The sequence below is a fragment of the Fundulus heteroclitus genome, chromosome 7, assembly GCF_011125445.2.
Source record: "Fundulus heteroclitus isolate FHET01 chromosome 7, MU-UCD_Fhet_4.1, whole genome shotgun sequence".
NCBI classification, from domain to species: domain Eukaryota; kingdom Metazoa; phylum Chordata; class Actinopteri; order Cyprinodontiformes; family Fundulidae; genus Fundulus; species Fundulus heteroclitus.
Genome location: NC_046367.1, coordinates 22,272,801 through 22,293,401, shown reverse-complemented (window position 1 = coordinate 22,293,401; position 20,601 = coordinate 22,272,801). Strand labels below are relative to the sequence as shown.

At 40.9% G+C, this 20,601-nt stretch overlaps 1 protein-coding gene across 1 annotated transcript; it reads right to left on the bottom strand.

Moving 5' to 3' along the window:
- Positions 1-5,754: 5,754 nt before the first annotated feature.
- nr1i2 (nuclear receptor subfamily 1, group I, member 2) lies at positions 5,755-19,068 on the bottom strand (the record flags this gene model as incomplete). Its single annotated transcript, NM_001309942.1, is given in 9 exon segments — positions 5,755-6,331; positions 6,414-6,519; positions 6,691-6,807; positions 11,111-11,256; positions 13,554-13,864; positions 13,946-14,115; positions 15,110-15,240; positions 17,755-17,948; positions 18,919-19,068. Coding segments are annotated over 8 exon segments (1,326 nt in total). The 5' UTR covers positions 17,943-17,948; positions 18,919-19,068.
- Positions 19,069-20,601: the final 1,533 nt, after the last annotated feature.

Below are 20,601 nucleotides of genomic sequence, written 5' to 3'. Positions count from 1 at the left end.
ATCATAGCATTTTGAACACCCATAACAAAGTAAAGGGATTTGGACTTTTACTAACAATTCACGCAGGCCGGTCAAAGGTGGTCAGCGTGCCAGATGTGGCCCACGGGCCGTAGATTGCCCAGGTTTGCTGCTTAATGTGAAGATTTCATTATGGACCTCTAGTGATCAGTTTTTACATTTGTCCATCAGATGGCGCTACATTTGCCCCAGTCAAAGCCTGCAATCATGTTCAGTGTGAATAAAATAAATGGTTTTAAATGTGTTTTAGGAGAAATTGTTTTAATTTAAACAGTAAAAATGGGTGAATACATTAACTTTTATTAAAATCGCCCTAATTATATATTTGATTTGGATACTTCAAACTAAAGTGTTTCTAAGAAGGGGGAAAACATTTTTTCATTGGTTTTTGGGAAGCAGGCATTTTTTTTGTCCTGGTGAGGAGGATTAGGCTAAAAGACAACATAGACAACTGGTCAGAGAAGCTGACCCGAGTACAGTCCGATCAACAACAATGAAGAAGCCGGAGGTACTGGCACCATCATGGCACCATCATGATCAGAGGCCTTTTTCTTAAGATAGAACTGTTTTGGATTTGTTTTTGTCAAGTTGGATAAAATTATAAAAAGTTCTTGTCGGCTTGAACTCTTCAGGTACCCATAAGAGTTTGTTTACCCAAAGGTACCCAAAGAATAGAGATCTGTCTTTTGGAGTCTACATAAAATTTCACACAATCGGTGACAAGACCAACTACAAATGCCAAAACATGCCCAGATGATGTATTAGAGGCATGTAAACATGAACAGTTGGTCAAAAATAGGTGTACAGTAGTGTTTGATTCAATGATACGTTTACCATCAGACCCGAAAACCCGACAAGTGGCTGCCGTAGTGGATTTTGAGGACATAGTAGGGGACAGACCAAATTTGAATTCAGATATTTATCACCTGAGAAAGTTTGATATTATCTCAGAGCTTTTATGAGGGAAAATGTATTTAGAACATTTAATCTATGTTCTAGTTAATACTGGCTCTGTTTATGGTGATCCCAGGTGTCTATGTTCTCTTTATGCAGGCATTCCTGATCTCAGTGCTTAAACCTTTATGGTTTTCTGTCACTTGTGATTACCTGCTTCTCATCTCTATTAACCAATAAATGCAGGGGGAAACCCTCACTGACATGCAGTCTACGTGCTTTGAAGCAGAAAACTTGCCGCCTTCCCAGGACACAAATGCCCCGCCTAACCACCAAACCACCTTGGATCCCACCACGGGCGTGATCTACTGGATCAGAGAGAAGCCTGATCAGTCTGTCAGATTTGGTGACATTAAAAAAAATGTTGTTTCCTTCTTTAGGCTTTGTTTGTCAAGGCAGTTCAAAGATTATTATTTTTCATGCCTTTCCTTTAATTCCTCCTCTTAGGTTAAAGTCAGAAATTAAAATCTTAAATTAGATCAACTCATGATTAACTTTTGATTCTTAATCAGAGGGTATTTTGAATGCTTACCAATCAAAGGAACAAATCATAAAAACCTAATAAAAATCAATACGGTTCACCTTGAACCTAAAAATAAAACAATTAAATGTGGTCTATTAAATATAAGGTCTCTCCCTCCAAAGACTTTGTTAGTTAATGAATTGATTTCTGATAATCAGATTGATTTGTTTTGTCTCACAGAAACCTGGCTACAAGAGGACTACGTTAGTATAAATGAGTCAACTCCCTCCAATTATTCAAATTTCCACATTCCCAGATCTGTGGGAAGAGGAGGAGGAGTGGCAACTATCTTTCAGTCTGATTTATTAATTAGTCCCAGGCCAACTAATAATTACAGTTCTTTTGAACATTTAACCCTCAGTTTCCCTCATCCAAACTGCAAAGCAATAAAACCTCTTCTGTTTGTTGTTTTGTATCGTCCACCAGGCCCTTACACTCAGTTTTTGGATGAGTTGTCAGATTTCTTATCTGATTTGGTGTTAAATACTGATAAGGTTATTATAGTGGGTGATTTTAACATCCATGTTGACACTGAATGTGATAACCTTAGTGTAGCCTTTAAAACTATCCTAGATTCAATTGGTTTTGCTCAAAATGTGCATAAACCGACGCACTCTTGGCTCCATACTTTAGACCTTGTTCTGACATATGGCATTGATTGTGAAGAATTAACAGTATTCTCTCACAACCCTGTCCTGTCTGATCATTTTTTAATAACATTTGAGTTTAATCTAACTGAGTTCTCCACCCCCAAAAGAGGGTTCCATTATAGTAGATTTTTATCGGATAATGCTGTATCAAAACTTAAAGAGTCTGTCCCCTTTTTAATATCCTCAGTATTGCAGAATTGCCCTGTAGATGGCAGCATTGCTGTTTCTTCCCATTCACAAATCGATACCTTTGCTAACAATCTGACTTCCTCATTGCGTTCTGCATTAGACAATGTAGCTCCCTTGAAAAAGAAGGTGATTATTCACAGGAAGCTGGCTCCTTGGTTTAATTCAGAGCTGCGTTCCTTGAAGCACAATGTTAGGAAATTGGAAAGAAAATGGCGATCTACACACCAAGAGGAATCCTACTTAATCTGGAGGGACAGACTATTGTTGTATAACAATGAGGGCGACTGTGGCTTGGCGGGTTGAGTAGTCGTCTGGCAATCTGAGGGTTGTGGGTTCGATTCCAGCTTCCCCCTGCCACATGTCGATGTGCCCCTGGGCAAGGCACTTAACCCCAAGTTGCCTACCGAGCTGCGTCTCGGTGTATAAATGTGTGTGCGTTAGTGAGAGCGACTGGGTGAATGTGGCTATAGTGTACAGCGCTTTGGGTGGTCAACATGACTGGAAAAGCGCTATATAAGTTCAGTCCATTTACCATTTAACAAGACTCTTCGCAGAGTTAGAGCAGCATATTTTTCATCATTAATTGAAGAGAATAAAAATAATCCTAGATTTCTCTTTAGTACAGTTGCCAAACTTACCCAGAGCCACAGCTCTGCTGATCCATCCATTCCCTTAGCTCTTAGTAGTAATCATTTTATGGGATTCTTCATAAATAAAATTGATGCCATTAAAAATAAAATAATTGGCATCCTCCCAAACATGATTACCTCGTCCTCAGTAAGTGAGGCAGCATTGGAGGAATCTTTAGAATCTGCGCAGTGTTTGAACTGTTTAAAAGCAGTAGAGCTTTCTGAGCTATCTAAAATTTTAGCTTCATCTAAACCTTCTACCTGTATGTTAGACCCAATCCCAACCAAGTTGTTTAAGGAGGTATTCCCTCTGATCAGTGGTCCTATTGTAGACATGATTAATCTATCCTTAGTAAATGGATATGTACCACAGGTTTTGAAAGTAGCTGTTATTAAACCTTTACTTAAGAAACCCTCTCTTGATCAAGATGAGTTAGTAAATTACAGACCTATATCTAATCTTCTTTTCTTATCTAAAATTCTTGAGAAAGTAGTTGCTAATCAACTTTGTGAACATTTACAAAGTAATGACCTACTTGAGGAGTTTCAGTCAGGCTTCAGAGCTCATCATAGCACTGAAACAGCTCTGGTGAAGGTCACTAATGATATTCTCATGGCCTCAGATAATGGACTTGTGTCTATACTTGTCCTGTTAGATCTCAGTGCTGCGTTTGATACAGTTGATCACAATATTCTCCTACAAAGACTTGAACATACTGTAGGGATTAAGGGGAAAGCATTAGGCTGGTTTAAATCTTATCTGTCAGACAGATTCCAATTTGTTCATGTTAATAATAAATCTTCCTCAAACTCTAGGGTCACTTGTGGAGTACCACAGGGTTCAGTCCTTGGACCAATTCTATTTACTATATATATGTTTCCGATTGGCAAAATTATCAGACAGCATGGGATTAATTTCCACTGTTATGCTAATGATACTCAGCTATATTTATCCATAAATCCTGATGAATCCAATCAATTACTTCGACTGCAGTCATGTCTTGATGACATCAAAAGCTAGATGACTTTAAATTTCCTGCATCTAAATTCTGACAAGACCGAAGTTGTAATCTTTGGGCCAGAGTCCTCAAAAAATAAACTTCTTAACCAATCACTTAATCTGGGTGGCATTAACCTGGCCCCTGGTAATAAAGTAAAAAATCTTGGTGTTATTTTTGACCAAGACATGTCATTTAAATCCCATATTAAACAGGTTTCCAGAGTTTCCTTTTTTCACCTCCGGAATATCGCCAAAATTAGAAACATTCTGTCCAGGAGCGATGCTGAAAAACTGGTCCATGCATTTGTTACTTCAAGGCTGGACTATTGTAATTCTTTACTATCAGGAAGTCCACAAAATGCAGTTCAAAGCCTTCAGCTGATCCAAAATGCTGCAGCAAGTTCTGATGAGAATCAACAAGAGGGATCATATTTCTCCAATTTTGGCTTCCCTTCATTGGCTTCCTGTTAAATCAAGAATAGAATTTAAAATTCTTCTTCTAACGTATAAAGCCCTTAATAATCAAACTCCATCATATATCAGAGCTCTGATTACCCCGTATGTTCCTAACAGAGCACTTCGCTCTCAGACTGCAGGTCTGCTGGTGGTTCCTAGAGTCTCTAAAAGTAGAATGGGAGGCAGATCCTTTAGCTATCAGGCTCCTCTCCTGTGGAACCAACTCCCAGTTTTGGTCCGTGAGGCAGACACCCTGTCTACTTTTAAGACTAGGCTTAAAACTTTTCTTTTTGACAAAAATTATAACTAGTGGCTCATGTTACTCTCAGCTACCTTTATAGTTTTACTGCTATAGGCTTAGGCTACTGGAGTATATCAGGATCTAATTTTCTCACTCTATTGAGTTCTACTGTTCTTCAATTATGCATTATGTGTTGTCATTTCTGCTTTAACTTTCTGTTCTCTCTCTTTTCTCTTCATAGTAGGTACACCTGGTCTGGCGTTCTGTTAACTGTGACATCATCCAGAGAAGACGGCTCACCCGCTACTACCATCTAATGTAGAACAGATTACTAGATCAATGTGTGCTTCTGTGCTTTTTGTCTCTCTTGTTGTGTCTCTGCTCTGTCTTCTGTAACCCCAGTCGGTCGAGGCAGATGACCGTTCATACTGAGCCCGGTTCTGCCGGAGGTTTTTCCTTCCCGTTAATGGGTGGTTTTTCTTCCCACTGTCGCTTCATGCTTGCTCAGTATGAGGGATTGCAGCAAAGCCATGTACAATGCAGATGACTCTTCCTGTGGCTCTATGGTTCCCCAGGAGTGAATGCTGCTTGTCGGGACTTTGATGCAATCAACTGGTTTCCTTATATAGGACATTTTTGACCAATCTGTATAATCTGACCCAATCTGTATAATATGATTGAACTTGACTTTGTAAAGTGCCTTGAGATGACATGTTTCATGATTTGGCGCTATATAAATAAAATTGAATTGAATTGAATTGAAAGAGTGTCAGAGGGTCGAGCCAGTCTAGTATCTTTGAGGCCGTCTAGGCCAAGTTTAATTATCAGTCAACAAATCTTAATGTGATTGATAATACATTCAAGTCTTAGTTATGCTAATTAACAGAGTCATTGATTCTTCTGATGACCTTTAATTAATGGTTTAGTGGATGTAAGAAAAAATTTTCCTGAAAAAATATACAGAAACTTCCTTTTTGTTTCCTTTTTGTGGAAGAGGTCCTTCAGATTGATTTTAAATTATGAGACAGCTTGATTTTTTTAAGGGTTTATAAACCCTGATAACTATAACACAACTTAATCATGACACACCAGTTTAGAAATAGTATCTTTACTATTTATAAGTGTTAACCTTCTATTTTACATTATACAACAAACACAAAACTGGACAAAACCTGAGGTAACGAGTGAAACGGTAAGGATGTCATCAGAAGACGGCTTCTCTTTGCTTCCAGAGCAGTCTCCGTTCTGAATGCAGTAACAATCAGTGTAAACATCAAAACTTTTTCTCTCAAAATGCCACAAAAAAGCACTCAGGACAAAGCGATCACAGAGTCTGTACAGCTTGCTTCTGACCAATGGATGCTATGAATTTGTACAAAAATCTGATGACTTTATCAGGATTTGTCTTCGCTCTTCTCCTGGGTTCCTTACTAAGCAGCAAATCCATGGGCCCATTCAGTTTTTCAGCAGCCAAATAACAGCCAAGTCCTCCAAGCGGCCGTTTTCTTTATACATCAAACGTGTTTGCAGGGGTTTTTACTGACAACTTCCATAATGAGGGGGGAGATGGTGTCAGGCTGCACGTCCTGGATCTGCAGAATCTGCTTGCTGTACTCTTCAGTCATTGTTCTCATCTCTGTGAGGCAGGCTATCACTTTGGGATACAGCAGGCTGAAACGATAGGAGACAAAAAGGTGGGTGAATATGTGAAGATGTTTCACAGTTGATGGATTAAAAGTGACTCGACACTCACTGTTTCTTTGGGCCTTTTTTCTTACAGTCAATCCAGGTTTTCAGCGTCAGGGCCAGGTTTTCCTGAACTCTGTCAATGGCGGCGTGTTCCTGCACTCCTGGGCGATCTGGTGGATTGAATTCAAAGATAAAAGGAAAATCTGAGAGCCTCTAAAAGTGCATTTCTTTTTTTTTCATCCAGACTACAAGTGCACACAGTTTGCAGCGTTCAAACATTTACAGGGCGCGTTAATGATTGACTTGAGTGGGATGGAGCGACTGGACGTTCTGCAGCTAACCTGGGGAAAACAGGGATATGGCCTGGATGAGGGCGTACTCCTCCTCCTGGAGGTCCAGCTTGCGCAGATTGTGGTGAAATTTGAAGATGGGCTCGAGCAGGAGAGGCTGGAATCCCGCTGGAAGACATGAAAATGAAGGAACTGGGTCAGGCTCTGCTGGCACAGAGACTCGCTCTAAACTCAATCCTAAAATGTAAAATACACCGCTTCAAAAACACTGAAGGAACACCTTTTAATCAGCACATGGTATCTGGTCGGTTAAACCTCTGCGATATTGATCAGGTCACTTCAGTAGCAGACGGGCTGCTTAATCGGTGTCGGCTGTTCTGGTGTTAATGAAATCAACAACAGGTGCACTAAAGGCAACGGTGAGATGACCCCAAAGCAGTCAGGGTGCCATTGTTTATCCTGTACATCTCTGTGCGTTCCTCCATGATTATGCCTCACCAACACTGTCCCACCACATAACGATCATCCTGAACTGTGTTGCAGGCAGCGCAACGTTCACCTCAGCCTCTCCAGACTTCTTCACGTCTCAGGAGCTCAGAGAATCCACTGTCATTTGTGAAAAGGAGAGGGCCTCAGTACCAAATCTGCCCACTCCGGTTTTCTCTGCCAGTGGTGCCAGGCGGGGAGCACAGGGTCTACTAGAGGACATCCACCCTCATGAAGTTTGTTTCCCATGGTTTAGTCAAGGAAATGCACGCCAGTGGCCCAATGGAGGTCACGTTGTAGGACTCGGGAAGAACTCATCCTGTTCCTCCTTGCACAAAAGAGCGGATGCAGGTCCTGCTGATGGGTTTAGGACCTCTGATGGTCCTGTCCAGCTCTCCTAGAGTAACGGCCTGTCTCCCGGACTCTCCTCCAGGTTCTTGAGACTGTGCTGGGAGACACAGCCACCCTTCTGGTGATGGCACATATTGATGTGCCATCCGGGTGGAGATGGACTGCCTGTGCATCCTCTGCAGGGTCCAGGTATCGCCTCATGCTACCAGTAGAGACAGACCCTGGTCACGTGTAAAACACTGAAAGTCAGTCAATGAAAAAGGAGGAGGAAAATGTTTGTGGCCTTCACAGGCTGAACCATTCCTGTCAGTAAGTGTCGGGATGAAATCCGTAGACCTATTGTTGGGTCCTTTGCTGGTGCAATGGGTCCTGGGTTCCTCTTAGTACATGATAATTCCTGGCCCCATGTGGAAGTTCCTGGAGGATGGAGGAATTGATACCATTCACTGGCCTCCTCATCCCCTTGACCTAAATCCAACAGAACATCTCCAGGACGTCTCGTCTAGGTCCATCCGAAACCTCCAGGTTGCACCTCAGACTTTCCAGGAGCTCTGTGATGCCCTGGTCCTCCCAAGGAGGAGATATCCCCACAATGCATCATTTGTCACTTCATAAGGACCACGTCCTGATGTTGTCAAGCATACATTCAAGCACATAGTGGCCATGAGAATGATTTAGGAACATTTTGAGTTGATGCATGACATTTCACCAAATTCGACCAGCATGCCACATCAGTTTTTTTCAGTTTCATAGGTTTAAAGTTCTCCGACACAGTAAAGCGCAACCATTTTTGCACTGTGCTTGAAAAATGCAACTCTCCTTAATGCAGAATCAGCGGGAGCCCTGAGCGTGTTAAGGCTCCTGCATACTCGGGCGTACTGTGAACTGTCCGCAGCAGAATTACCCTTCGTTGTTCAGCGTACCGGTTGCCTACATTCCCTGTGACAAATTCCTACATTTCCCCACACTTTCTGCCAGTTGGAGGAATAAGGGGAAATTGATAGTAGCCTGTTTGATGAGCCAGTTGAGCATCTAGAGCTGTTTGTTCTCCAGCAGGCAACCACCGCACACCTGTCATTGCGGCACAGAGAGGGGAGGTGATGCCCCGCGTCCGTGCGACTGCCCGCTTTGAGCATCTGAGTGTATCAAGCTCAGTGTCACACATAAAACAGTTTGATGTGAAGACTTCTTCCTGCTGAGCCGAGGTTTATAGTGCGACATTGCGCACACGGTCCTAAAACTTGAGCCCTGTGCATACCTGTCGAGTCTGCGCAAATATGTGGGAGCCTCTCCTCCGCAACAATATGGTTTCATCTAGGGGTAATGAGAGACAAAGTATGTTGCTCCATAGATACTCTTAAGGCCACATTCATTGCGCAGCCTCTCCTACAAGTTATTCACGTCACCAAGTATGATGCCATAAGTGCATTTGTTCATGTGACCGTTACATGAATAAAGAGTGTGTCATAGACGGATGTGACGGAAAAAATCCAGCCCTTTTTCAAAGGAAATCTGTATCCAAAATACAACATTGTTCAGACTCTGACCTTATTTCCGTTTTATTTATTATCTGTTATTTTATTCTTTCTGCGCGGCCCGGTGCCAGTCCGCGCAGTCAGCTCTTACAAACCACTGAGGCCTGACGTCACGTTTCTAAAATAATGTTTATCTTAACATCTCCGAGGTGGTTACCTACTGAAGACAGATCAGCCTGTTTTAATACCCATACCAGAGCTTTTATGTCGCTAGAGCAAAAAAAATACCTGTGGAGGTTTAGTGTCATTTCCTGCTGTTCAAACAAAGCGACCGGCACATTGACGAGAAGTTTCCTTAAAGTTCACCCAAACAAACCTCAGCGATTAGACACAACCTCTACCTACACACAAGTGGTAAAGGCAGAGAAAATAGATTATATACAGATTGTTTTACCATCTGTCTTTAATATACAACAGTGAGCGATGCTCCAAGTTCACTGTGAGCTAATTTAAATCAGCACCTATAGGTTTCTTCAAAATGGTCTGTCCTGCTTGATTTATTTTTCTTCAACAATTTCCTTAAAATGTAATTCATATATGTAATTTGTACAACGACTCTCCATCAACGTTTCTGAATTCTGTTTGGGTTAACATAATCAATTCACATGTTTATTTAAGAATCTTAAATTCAGGTTTTCAAGTTCTTTGAAAGGCCTCAAGATCCAGAAAGCTGCAGCAGCTGCTCAGGCCAGTTTGACCTGTTCAACAATCCCATCACTGTCTTAAACCTGCTCATTCATGCAGGCTCTGGTCAGAAGAGCATGTATTTCCCTAATTTGTCTTCAATCCATAAGCCCAAGAGTATCAAAAGAGTTTCAATGGCAAGACGGCTTGCGTGCAAAGAAGGGAATATGAGCTCAGATTTGTATGAACTTTAAACCGACCGGTCCAGTCTGACTGCATTCTGCTGAGGTTTCCCTGTGCGGAAATCAAGATACTCCAGAACACGATGAAACAAAGTAGAGAGGAGAGCTTCTGCTCACATGTTTTCAGAGAACCGTGCCGATACCACTGTATTTCAGAATCGGACATACTTTAATGATCCCAGATGGAAGTTACTCTTGTTACACGCTCCAGATATTCAGATATATATATATATATATATATATATATATATATATATATATATATATATATATATATATATATATATATATATATAGGTACAAATAAAGTGATAGTGATGTTGTGCAACAACAGTGCAAACGCCGTATTTGAGCGTTTTGCAGAATTTGTACACATTTCTAAAGTGCTAAAGGGCAAGACGAAACTAGCACAAACAACCCACAGACTTCAGACACTAAGTGAACAGGATGTAGAAAAAACAGGCAGGGTTTTTAATTTCTGAAGCCAGATTTACCCAACCACCGCCTCAAACAAGTGTATTCACCATCCCTCCTCGGATATGTCCAAACCATCTCAATCTGATCTCTCTGACTTTATATCCAAAACATCTAACATGCTGTCCCTCTGATGTAGCCAACATGGCTGGTTTCACCACCATGGTGTTCAACTTTCCTTTTATCACCTTTTATTGCACAACACACCTGAAACTTTTCTCCACTCGTTCCCATCTGTTTGGACACATTTCTTCACCTCTTTTCTGCACTCACTGTTGCTCTGTACTAAGTACGTAAAATCATCCACCTTCTTCATCTCCGCTCCCTGTAACCTCACGGCTCCACCTGGGTCCCTCTCATTCACACATGTATTCTGTCTTGCTGCAACAAACCTTCTTTCCTCTCCTTTTCAGGACAAACAATCTTTCTAGATCCTCCACCACCTGTTCCCGACTCTCCTTGCAGATCACAATGTCATCTGCAAACATCATAATCCATGGAGATTTGTGTAATAGTGTGGGTTCCTACAACATTGTGGCCTAACTTTCTGCTGCTTTTTTTTTAAAAAATGGCATCAACCTATTTGTATGCTTTAATGTCTTGGTTGTGTTATTATTTATTTATTTTACATCAACCTAACATATCTAACAGCAACAGTAGATGCACCCACGTCACCCACTGCAGAATAAGAGGGCAAAATATTCAGGAAAATTTTGCAACAAAGAGATCAGAAACCATAACAAATGTAGGTAGTCCCACCTCGAACAGCGTCGTGTATGCAGTATGTAATATGGCCACATTCCCAGTTGCTGGTTGTGGAGTTGAACACCATGTTGAAGCGAATCTGCATCATTTCAAATGTGGCTCCCTTCAGCAGAGATATCTGGTCCTCAATGCTTAGAGACCTGCACGAGAGATGAATGCAAGTCCCCGTTATCCCTAAGGTTTTATGAAACACCGGTGGAGCAGAAACCTAGAGGGAAAACCTACCTGCAGTGTCTAGCGAAACTATTCAACCCCCCTTGAATTTTATTCAGATTTTCTTGCATTACAGAATCACCCTTTATAATATTTGAGATTTAACGACATGGTCCAACACAAAGTAATGCAAAACTCTAAAGTACAGACAAAACAATGTTTAAAAAAAAGAAGGAAAATCTAAGCATAGTCGCTGTTGTGGCCATTTATGTCAAATTTTTGTAAATCTATCAATTTCGATTTTTTTGTAGTTCTATCAATTTAGTTTTTTTCTCTCTGGACAGTTAGAATATACTTAAATTAGTTTGTAACCAAAATCTGTCATTTTTATATTTAGAACTGTTTAGATTACTTAATTTGTAGACCCTCCCATTAATTTAAGACATTAAGAACACACCAGAGGGCGTGGTGGGGCTGGCTTGTGTTAGTCAAATGTCCGCTGTGACGACAGGAGGTTTTGTAAAATTTAGTTTTTGACCACTTTTTGAAACTGTAACATCCGAATAGGTTAACTTTCGTTTTTATCTAAGTTGTAAGAGTTTTTTGTTTATTGTTTTGTCCATATTTTTTGCTTAAAATAAACAACACAGCCTTTCGTGGAAACTTTTGGTTTTGGAACTTGCTTTCAGCCCCTTTAACTCTGATAGCCCTAAATAAAATATAGCGCATCACAAGTCAACCAATTAGTTAGCAGCATCCAACCTTTGTGTAATTTAATATCAATGTAAATCCATTTGTTTAGTGAAGGCCTCTGCTGTTTGTCACAGAACCATAGCAAGCAAACAGCATTATGAAGACCAAGGGACACAGCAGGCAGGTCAGAAGAAGAAGAAGCTTATACCAGGGTTAGGTCATACAATTACATTCAAAGCCCTGAGCACCCCATGAAGCTCTGATCAATCCATCATCTGAAAATCAAAGAGTGTGGCACGATGGCAAACCTAACAAGCCTACATGGCTGTTCAGTGGATAGAACAATTGCTGAAAGAAAACGATAAGTCTGATCTAGTTTGCCACAAGCCATGAAGGGGAGACAGCAGAGATGTGCAAGAAGATTATCTGATCAGATAAGATCAGAGCAGATTTTTTTGACCTACATACAAAATTTGTGGCATGAAGGCAAGTTCTATGAATTTGCAGAGCTCTTAGCATGTAACCCTAAACATACTATAGTACCCGGGAAACAATGTCATGGCAGCATCTTGCGGGGTCGATATGTTTCTACAGCTGGGTCAAGAAAATGGGTCAAAGTTGATGGGGCGATAGATGGAGCTAAATCCAAGGTGTTCTTGCTAGAAATCACAAAACACTTGAAAATGGCTCCAGGACAACAACCCTGAACATAGCCGCATGTACAATTAAATGGTTGGATCAACACGTATTCAGTTGTCAGAATGTCCTAGTCAAAGTCTAGACCTAAAGGCAATTCAGAATCACGGGACTGACTTGACAGCTGATGTTTAGAGCCACTCCATCCAATCTGACTGGACTTTAACTATTCTGCCAAGAAGGATGGGTAAAAACTTCAGTCTATAGGTGTACGATTCTGGTAGAGACCAACCTCAGAAGAGTTGCAGCTGTAAAAACAGTGAAAGGTGTTTCACAAAGGGTTGACACAAGGGGGTTGAAGGCAAATGCACTTTTCAGATTTTTTTTTGTAAAACATTATGGAGACCATGTTTTTATCCACTTTGTAATGGTGAACTACTTGGAGTTGATGCGATATATAAAAATTAAATCTGACATGAAATCACCAGTTCAGGTTTATGGTTGTAACACAGCAAAAATCAGAAAAGGTTTAAAGTTAAGGATATGTTTTCTGTATCCTACAAATAGAGAAAAGCCTCAAAACAGCATTTATCTCCACAGTCTTCACTGACAAACTTATTCAGAGATTTCAGAACTGAAGCACAGCAGTAAGGAACATTGTTCTGTGTGTGACCAGAAACTGAAACCAACCTTTGATTCCTCATGTAGCCGTGACATTCAGTGAGGTAACATGGGCTCAAGATTTTGAGCCCAAAGTAATTATAAGCAAATGATCAAAAGCCAGCAAGTCTTATGAGCTTTGAGGATAACTTTCATACACAGAAATTACACAGATAATGTGTGTGCACTCCAGATATCGAAAGATTTTAAAATAATTTTTCAATACATCAAAGTTTGTAAATCATTCAACATTTAGAAAAACTCTGGGCTTTTATTAAATATTGGACATATTTACCGGAAGTCCTCAAGACTTTTGGAAAAGCGGATGATGTCCTGGATCATGTAGGTTGTGAGGTCAGCCAGATGTGGGAGATTAGTGTAAACGCAGCTGCTTGTGTCTCCATTGTGGTCCTCTACTTTCTCAGAGAAACTGGAGCGGAAAGAATAGGAGGAGGAGGAGGAGGATGAAGACGAGGAGGAGAGGGAGCAGGAATAGGGAGATTCTATGGGTTCAGCTACAGGTTTATCAGGTTTATCAGCTGTAGAGCAGGACGTTGTCGGGCAGCTGGTCTGCTGGTCCTCAGCCAAGATTTCTCTGTCCATGGGCTGGTAAAAAAAATAATTAAATAAATTCAGGCGACATTGACAACGATAGCCGCCTACAAACGTACGCAACAGGTCACACACCCTGAAGCCAGTGAACCGTGAAAAGGTTGAGTCAAATGTACCGCGGAGGCCACAGAGCAGCTCCTCAACCACCTTTTCTTGTTGGGACGAAAGCTCTGTGGTTTCGCAGCGCATCTTTTTCTTCTTTATCCTGATTCGCCGCTCCATTACCGCTTCCTCTGACATGACCACTGCACATCCACACGCACACACACACACACACACACACAAAACAGAGAACAGCATCAGAATGGCGCAGCTTTGACTTTCTTTTACAAATCACGAGGAAAAATTAATATGCGATTTAAGCCTGTTTTGCTGTTGCGATGACCTGGGTGACTGAGAACTTGCACAGGCATCATAAAAAATCTACAATTGGTCAAGAGCCATGGATGATTGTGGAAAAGGTCTGAAAAGGTAGCACTTAAAGAACTAAACCACTGTAAAAACTGATCTAAAAATAAGTAAAATGTTCTTAAAATTTGGGTTTTTGTCCTTGATTTGAGCAGGTAAATAAGATTATCTGCCAGTGGAATTAGTATTTTGACCCCTAAAATAAGATAATTAGATAAACTGCACTTGAAATAAGATGATAGAGACCAGTTCTTCCTATTTTAAGTGCAAAAATCTTATTCCATTGGCAGATAATCTTATTTAGCTGCTCAAATCAAGGACAGATACCCTAATTTTAAGAAAATATTACTTATTTTTAGTTCCGTTTTTGTAGTGCACATCTGGTAGTGACATGCTTTATTTTTGCTCATTAGAATTTATAAATGCGTTTATGTTTGTATGGCACGAAAATGTCCTTTCGGCATCGCTTAGAAGCACAGAAGAAGAAGATGCCTCACCGTCCTCTAGTTAACTAAGATGAAGCCAAACTGGAGAAGCTTTGGGTCAAAAACTAAGTACTGAGTTGCCTCTTCAATGATGGAGCTGCAGCCAAGTAGTACTAATTAAAACCCTCAAACCACTCATGAACAAGTGTGACTACCTCTATAAAATCTGGCGTTTTGGCCGGTCTGACGATGCGTGTTTAACAGAGTACCAAGAAGGAAAAAAACAGCAGCAGCGACTATAGAAGTACAATCATCATGGGCTGTAAATCTGGTATGGGTCATAGGGTGATTTCCAGACAATCTGAAGTCCATCATTCAGTGGTGTGAGAGATTAGAAATTACTCACTATCTTTCCGCATGCCGATGGCCTGGCATTTTCTGAAGCGGCAGGCCTGACACGAGCGACGATTGTTTTTGGTTATGATGCATTTATTCAGGAATGGACATCGGAGCTGTGTTGACCTCTTAATGGCTCGTCTAAATTGATTACATAAAAACAAAGACAAAAAAACCCAAATAAACTCAATAACAGCTTATCAACATCAATCTGAAGAAACAATGTACTTTACCCCTGAGCTTGGAATGCGAGAGGTTGAATTATTCCCATAAACTGGACTGTTACATCACAGAGGCACATGTGAGCTCTTAAGTGACTCGTTACATCAAAAGTCATATATAATGTGGAGATAACAAAATATGTTGACTCATAGTGGAGCTTCTTTGAGCCAGACTCTGGGCAGACATCGAAAGAAAGAAAATGCTCCATGTCATTTTACCCATTTTTTTTTTTTTTTTTAAAGTGCTCGCTCGAGTTTGGATGACAGCTTTGAAAAGCTCTAATTTTTTTACTCACAAATAAAACTCTTCACCTCCTCAGGAGACGGACACGCAACCCCGGCGACAGCTTTCACACTCACTAAGTTTTCCAACAATGGCATCTCCTCCTCCAGCTATGCAAGGAGAAACACACTACTGTAGCTTGAAGTAGTTTATCTCACGGGGTCAAAGGTGAAAAAAAAACAATTGCAGTAGATAAGGCGCTTCTTTCATTAGCCCGACGACACCGTCAACTTAAACTAAGGAAAATCTTTTTTTTTTAAAAAATGCACTTTTTTTCCACCTGAAACTGACAAACTAATCCACTGACTAGATGCACTTGGATGGTCTTTCTGTCGGGGGGGGGGGGGGGGGGGGGGGGCGCTTTTAAAAATGCATGATTTGCAGCTAGGATGCATTAGCAGAGGTCAATCGGCACGTGCTCTGAGCTCCGTGTAGGCCACCTGTTTCTGTGCAATGCCCTTAAAGACCCGGCCCCGTTACACAATTCAGCGGATTTCTGAAAGTCCTCTCAGGTATCATTCAACCTATCCACCTCAGCCACTCGCACCAAACTCTCTCTGTTAACCCTGGGGTGCCCAAGGCGTGACCCAGGGGGCCGTTTGATGGTTTCGTATGACCCAAACATCATAATTCCAGAATGGGACTAGTTGTGCAGACTGGAAACTTTTTAAACATTTATCAGGGCCAGATTTTCATTGGCAAATTCAAATCGTCTAAGAATGGAAAATATTGGGTACAGTATTTACAACATACAAATTCACATATATTTTACACACCCTATAAAGAAATTGCTGAAAACATGGAGGAAAATGTAATTTTTTGGTCTAACGTGTCAATTTGAAAATTGGAAAGCTTGATGTTTTATTTTATTTTTTTAAAGCAAACAAAAAAAAGATTTTTTTTATTTCTTTTATTATGAAGTTTCCTCACAATTACCTGTATCAGGCTTTAAAGGGTCAATTTGAAAAGGAAAAGTGAAAACACGATTCATATAACTTGGTTAAATACTGTGCCCCTACTGTCAGGCATCGTTCATCAACACCATCTTCCATAGATCATATAAAAAAATAAAAATATCCAGCTGTCTTTAGAGAACAAAACAAAACAGATTTCCTAAAAGCATCTAGAAGAAGCCTGGTGAGTATCACTCAGCACAATGTTAGGTCCGATCCAACCAAGAACAACTTGTTTGGTTTGGAGGGGTCCGGTGAGAGCTGACCCTGAAGTCTGGCAAAGGAGGAATATTTCCCTGCAACGATGATCCAAGATGAAAAGCCAAAATCCAAAAGCAACAAAAAAGAAAAACCTCCCATTCTCTCATGGTGTCTCAAGAGAAAACTCCCATTTTAACAGGGAAAGCTGGACAATCAGAACTCCCCCAGTCAGAGTTCAGCAAGACCAAAGAATATCTGATTAACACGGGAATCCCTCATGTTGGATCTCAGAAGTCTTTTCGTTTCACCTGTGATCATCTCCCCTCCTCCGTCTCTCTGGAGGCCTCGTTCCTCTGCGGCTGCAGCCGTCCCCTCATCTTTCTGTCCTGCTTCTTGCCTGCTGTCGCTGCCTCACAAACCACCTCTTTTACATCACCTCTCTCCTTAGTCTGGAATAAATCACTTCAAATGAATCACTTTTTTGCACGATCACTCCAGCATCCAGGTTTTTTTTTTCCAAATGTAACATTAATGAGAGCAAATACACACGCGGTTATGCCGTTTTGTGTATGATTTTTTTCCAAATCTCACTACATTTAGGCGATAATGCACCCTCTGCATTGTTGAAGCGTTCATTCACAGGCACAGACACACACAGTTGAGGGCTCTTGAACCCAAAGTGAATGTTTTCTGAATGGTTGGATGAAGCTGCAACAACTGGAGTACCCCCTGACCAGGATTTGAACCCGTGACCTTCTCGCCGCAAAGCAACAGTAACAACTACTACACCATGCAGCCCCATAACTGTGCTCTATAAATCATAAACTGCACTGTGAAGAGTGAGTTTAAGCACAACAGTTGATGTCCTGTTAGCAGAAATGAAGCTACGAGAAAGGAAAAGCTATAAATTAGAACAACTTTAATTTACAGCACAGGAACACACAAACAAACGTCGTGAGGGGGAATCGGCAACATGCGGGTGAGAGATGAGGTTTACCTGAAGAAGCCTTTGCAGCCCTCACATGTCAGAGCGTTGAAGTGGTAACCTTTTGCCAGGTCGCCGCACACGCCGCACGCTCTGAGCTCTTCATCTTCTGTCACCTTCCCCTCCTCATCCTCATCGTCCTCGTGGGGCTTGGCGGGAGCTTCGTGGACAACTTGGATCCCAGCAGCCTTCCTACTCATCCTCAGCTAAAAGGGGAATCAAACTTTTTATCATCATTTTCTTTATGTATTAACATTTTATATATTAATATCAAGCACCATGGTAATCAAATATATAAGGGGAAAATTAGAACTTATTTTTTTAAGTAAATTCTTCTAAATTAATGTTTACTTTCTTTATCTTGCTTTCCATTTCCTCATACTTTTTAAGTCTTGTCTTCTTGTTTTGCAGCTAAATTTGTCATAATTTCTCTCATCCAGAGCAGATCCGGTGCTGATTGCCGTTCAAAGTGGGACTAGTTTGACGAGGTATTTTATTCTTAACCTCCTCTCACCGGTGCAAAGTGCTCACCGTGTGAAACTGCTTTACAGTCTGCAGCACAGCAACAGCGCACCGGTGTACCCTGTACCCCACTGAGGCGAACAACGTCCTGCATCGTTTCAAAAGCCAAGTGATGCTGCGCAAGAAAAAAGATCGCTTAGAGTATTTTTGATCCTTTTTTTTTTTTTGAGTAATACAGTAGTCCTTAAAAAAGGTTTAACCCCAGAAAACTAAGGCGTTTCAGTATCTGCTCAGCATAAAAACAAACAAATGGCAGCCAAATCTGAACCCTAGATGTGCAGCCACATCTGGATCCTAGGTGTGCAGCCACATGTGGGCCCTAGGTGTGAAGCCACATCTGGATCCTGCATATGCAGCTGGATCTGGGTTGTCGGTTTTCGGCCGCACTCTGCCTTTCGCAGCGACCGGCTGTACAAGCCACCTGTAGCTTCTCCGGTCATATAACTGCGCCTCAGCTTCAGCTCAGTGTAAACGTACAGATTCAGAAGCGCACTGTTGTTTCTAAAAAAACGCTTTTTCTTCGTACAACACTACAAACTCACCTTTGGTAATGACTCTAACGTGCCCGTGACAGAGGTGAGCCCTGATTCCCGTCACCTGGTTAAAGGTCGGGCTTTGATCAAACACACAGTCGGGGTCAAAATAGTCCCTCACCTGACTCTCCAGATGTCCAGCCAGCTGTGCTCAGTCAGCTTCGCCTCGCTGCGGCTGATCCAGGCAGTTTTTTTTATTTTTTAGGATTTTTGTTCCCTTCTGAACACACAGCAGGTAAGAACGACTGCGGTGAATAACCCAGCAGGTTGGACCTGTTGCTCGCCTCGCTGATTTCGGTCGGGGCGGGTTCCTGCAAGTATTTCTCGTGTGGGCGGGGTTAGACCTGTAGCCCCGCCCACACCGATTACAGCTGTTACCTTGGTACCAACTCTGAGCTCAGTCACAGTAGGAGGAAGTGTTGCTGCCCACAGCTGTGCTGACTAATGCCATACGTTCACTCTACTAGTTTCTGTCTTTATTTTAATATATCAAATAACACATAAATCAAACACAAAATGCATTTAGAGAATTAGGAAAAACTAAATTCTAATATTCAGCAGCACTGACAAAAAAAGAAGTATAAAATAAAAAGCAATAACATAGTAATGCTAAATTTAAGATTTTTTAAATTTTTCTTAGCTGTTTCTTTCCTGAGAAAGGCCCGATGCACTGATCAGGTTTTTCCTGACCGATATAATTTCCGGTTTGACAAGCAATTCCTATTGATTGTCTTGATTGCTGCAGGGTCTTTGGCAGATGAAACAGTTTTGTATACAATCTGAAAAGGAAAGATTTTACAATAAGCCTTACAGAATTATTAGACTCAAAAATCGTGTTTTTTTTCTATAAATCTAACATAGTGGGAGTTATTGGTTTTGACGCATTTTAAAAATAAAAAAAAAACGATCTGTTTGCCTTTGTTTGACTTAGTGATCATCAAATAAAAGCCCATTAATGCATATGTGGTGGATTCTGATCTCCTTTTGATTCCTTGGTGCATCTGAACCCAGAGTCTAGTCTTTGTAATACCCCAACATCATTTAATTTGCTGTCTTATTTGATGGTTTTCCAATAAATAAAAACTAACCATGGGGTAAGGTCATCAATTTCTCTTTCTAAAATCTATTTCTAGTTGTAGTTGGAAAAAACATGAATGAATAAAAAAAAAGAAGATGGAGAACTTTATATAAGTTATTGTATAACAATAAAGGATTCATGTAAATCATTTCTGTAAAAAAAATAACAATGGGTTGTGAGCTGTGAACAATATCTATGAAAAATTCATTGAATTAACTTTTATTTATGAATGATATTTCAGGGTCTTTCTATCCAACAACCTTACACACTAAAACAATCCAGACTGTCTAAAAGGAATTTGAATATTACCGCTGAAATCACTCTTTAGAAGCTATCTTAAAAGTTTCAATCTTCCTGGTCCAATCTCCATATTCCTGAGCTCAGACTGGATGGAAACATTCTGCTCCCTAGTGGCTAAAAGCCCAAACTCCAAGATTGGAGACGGACATACTTGATTAAGCAGCAAGTACACCCGTCGTTCAGTAGTTTATGACCTGAAATGGCATTAAGGGGTGGGCCTAACTGTAAAAAAAAGAAAATCAACCCACATGAACTTCCGAAAGCCTCAGAAAATATTTATTTATGTTGGCCTGATTTCACAAATCACTCACTTTAAAGGGTGTCTTCTCTCATATAACCTAATTTTTAATACAATTCCCACATTGCCTTTACACGTTGGGAAAAAAAGCAACAGTAGCAGAAGGGTGAGCATGGACAGTCACTGTC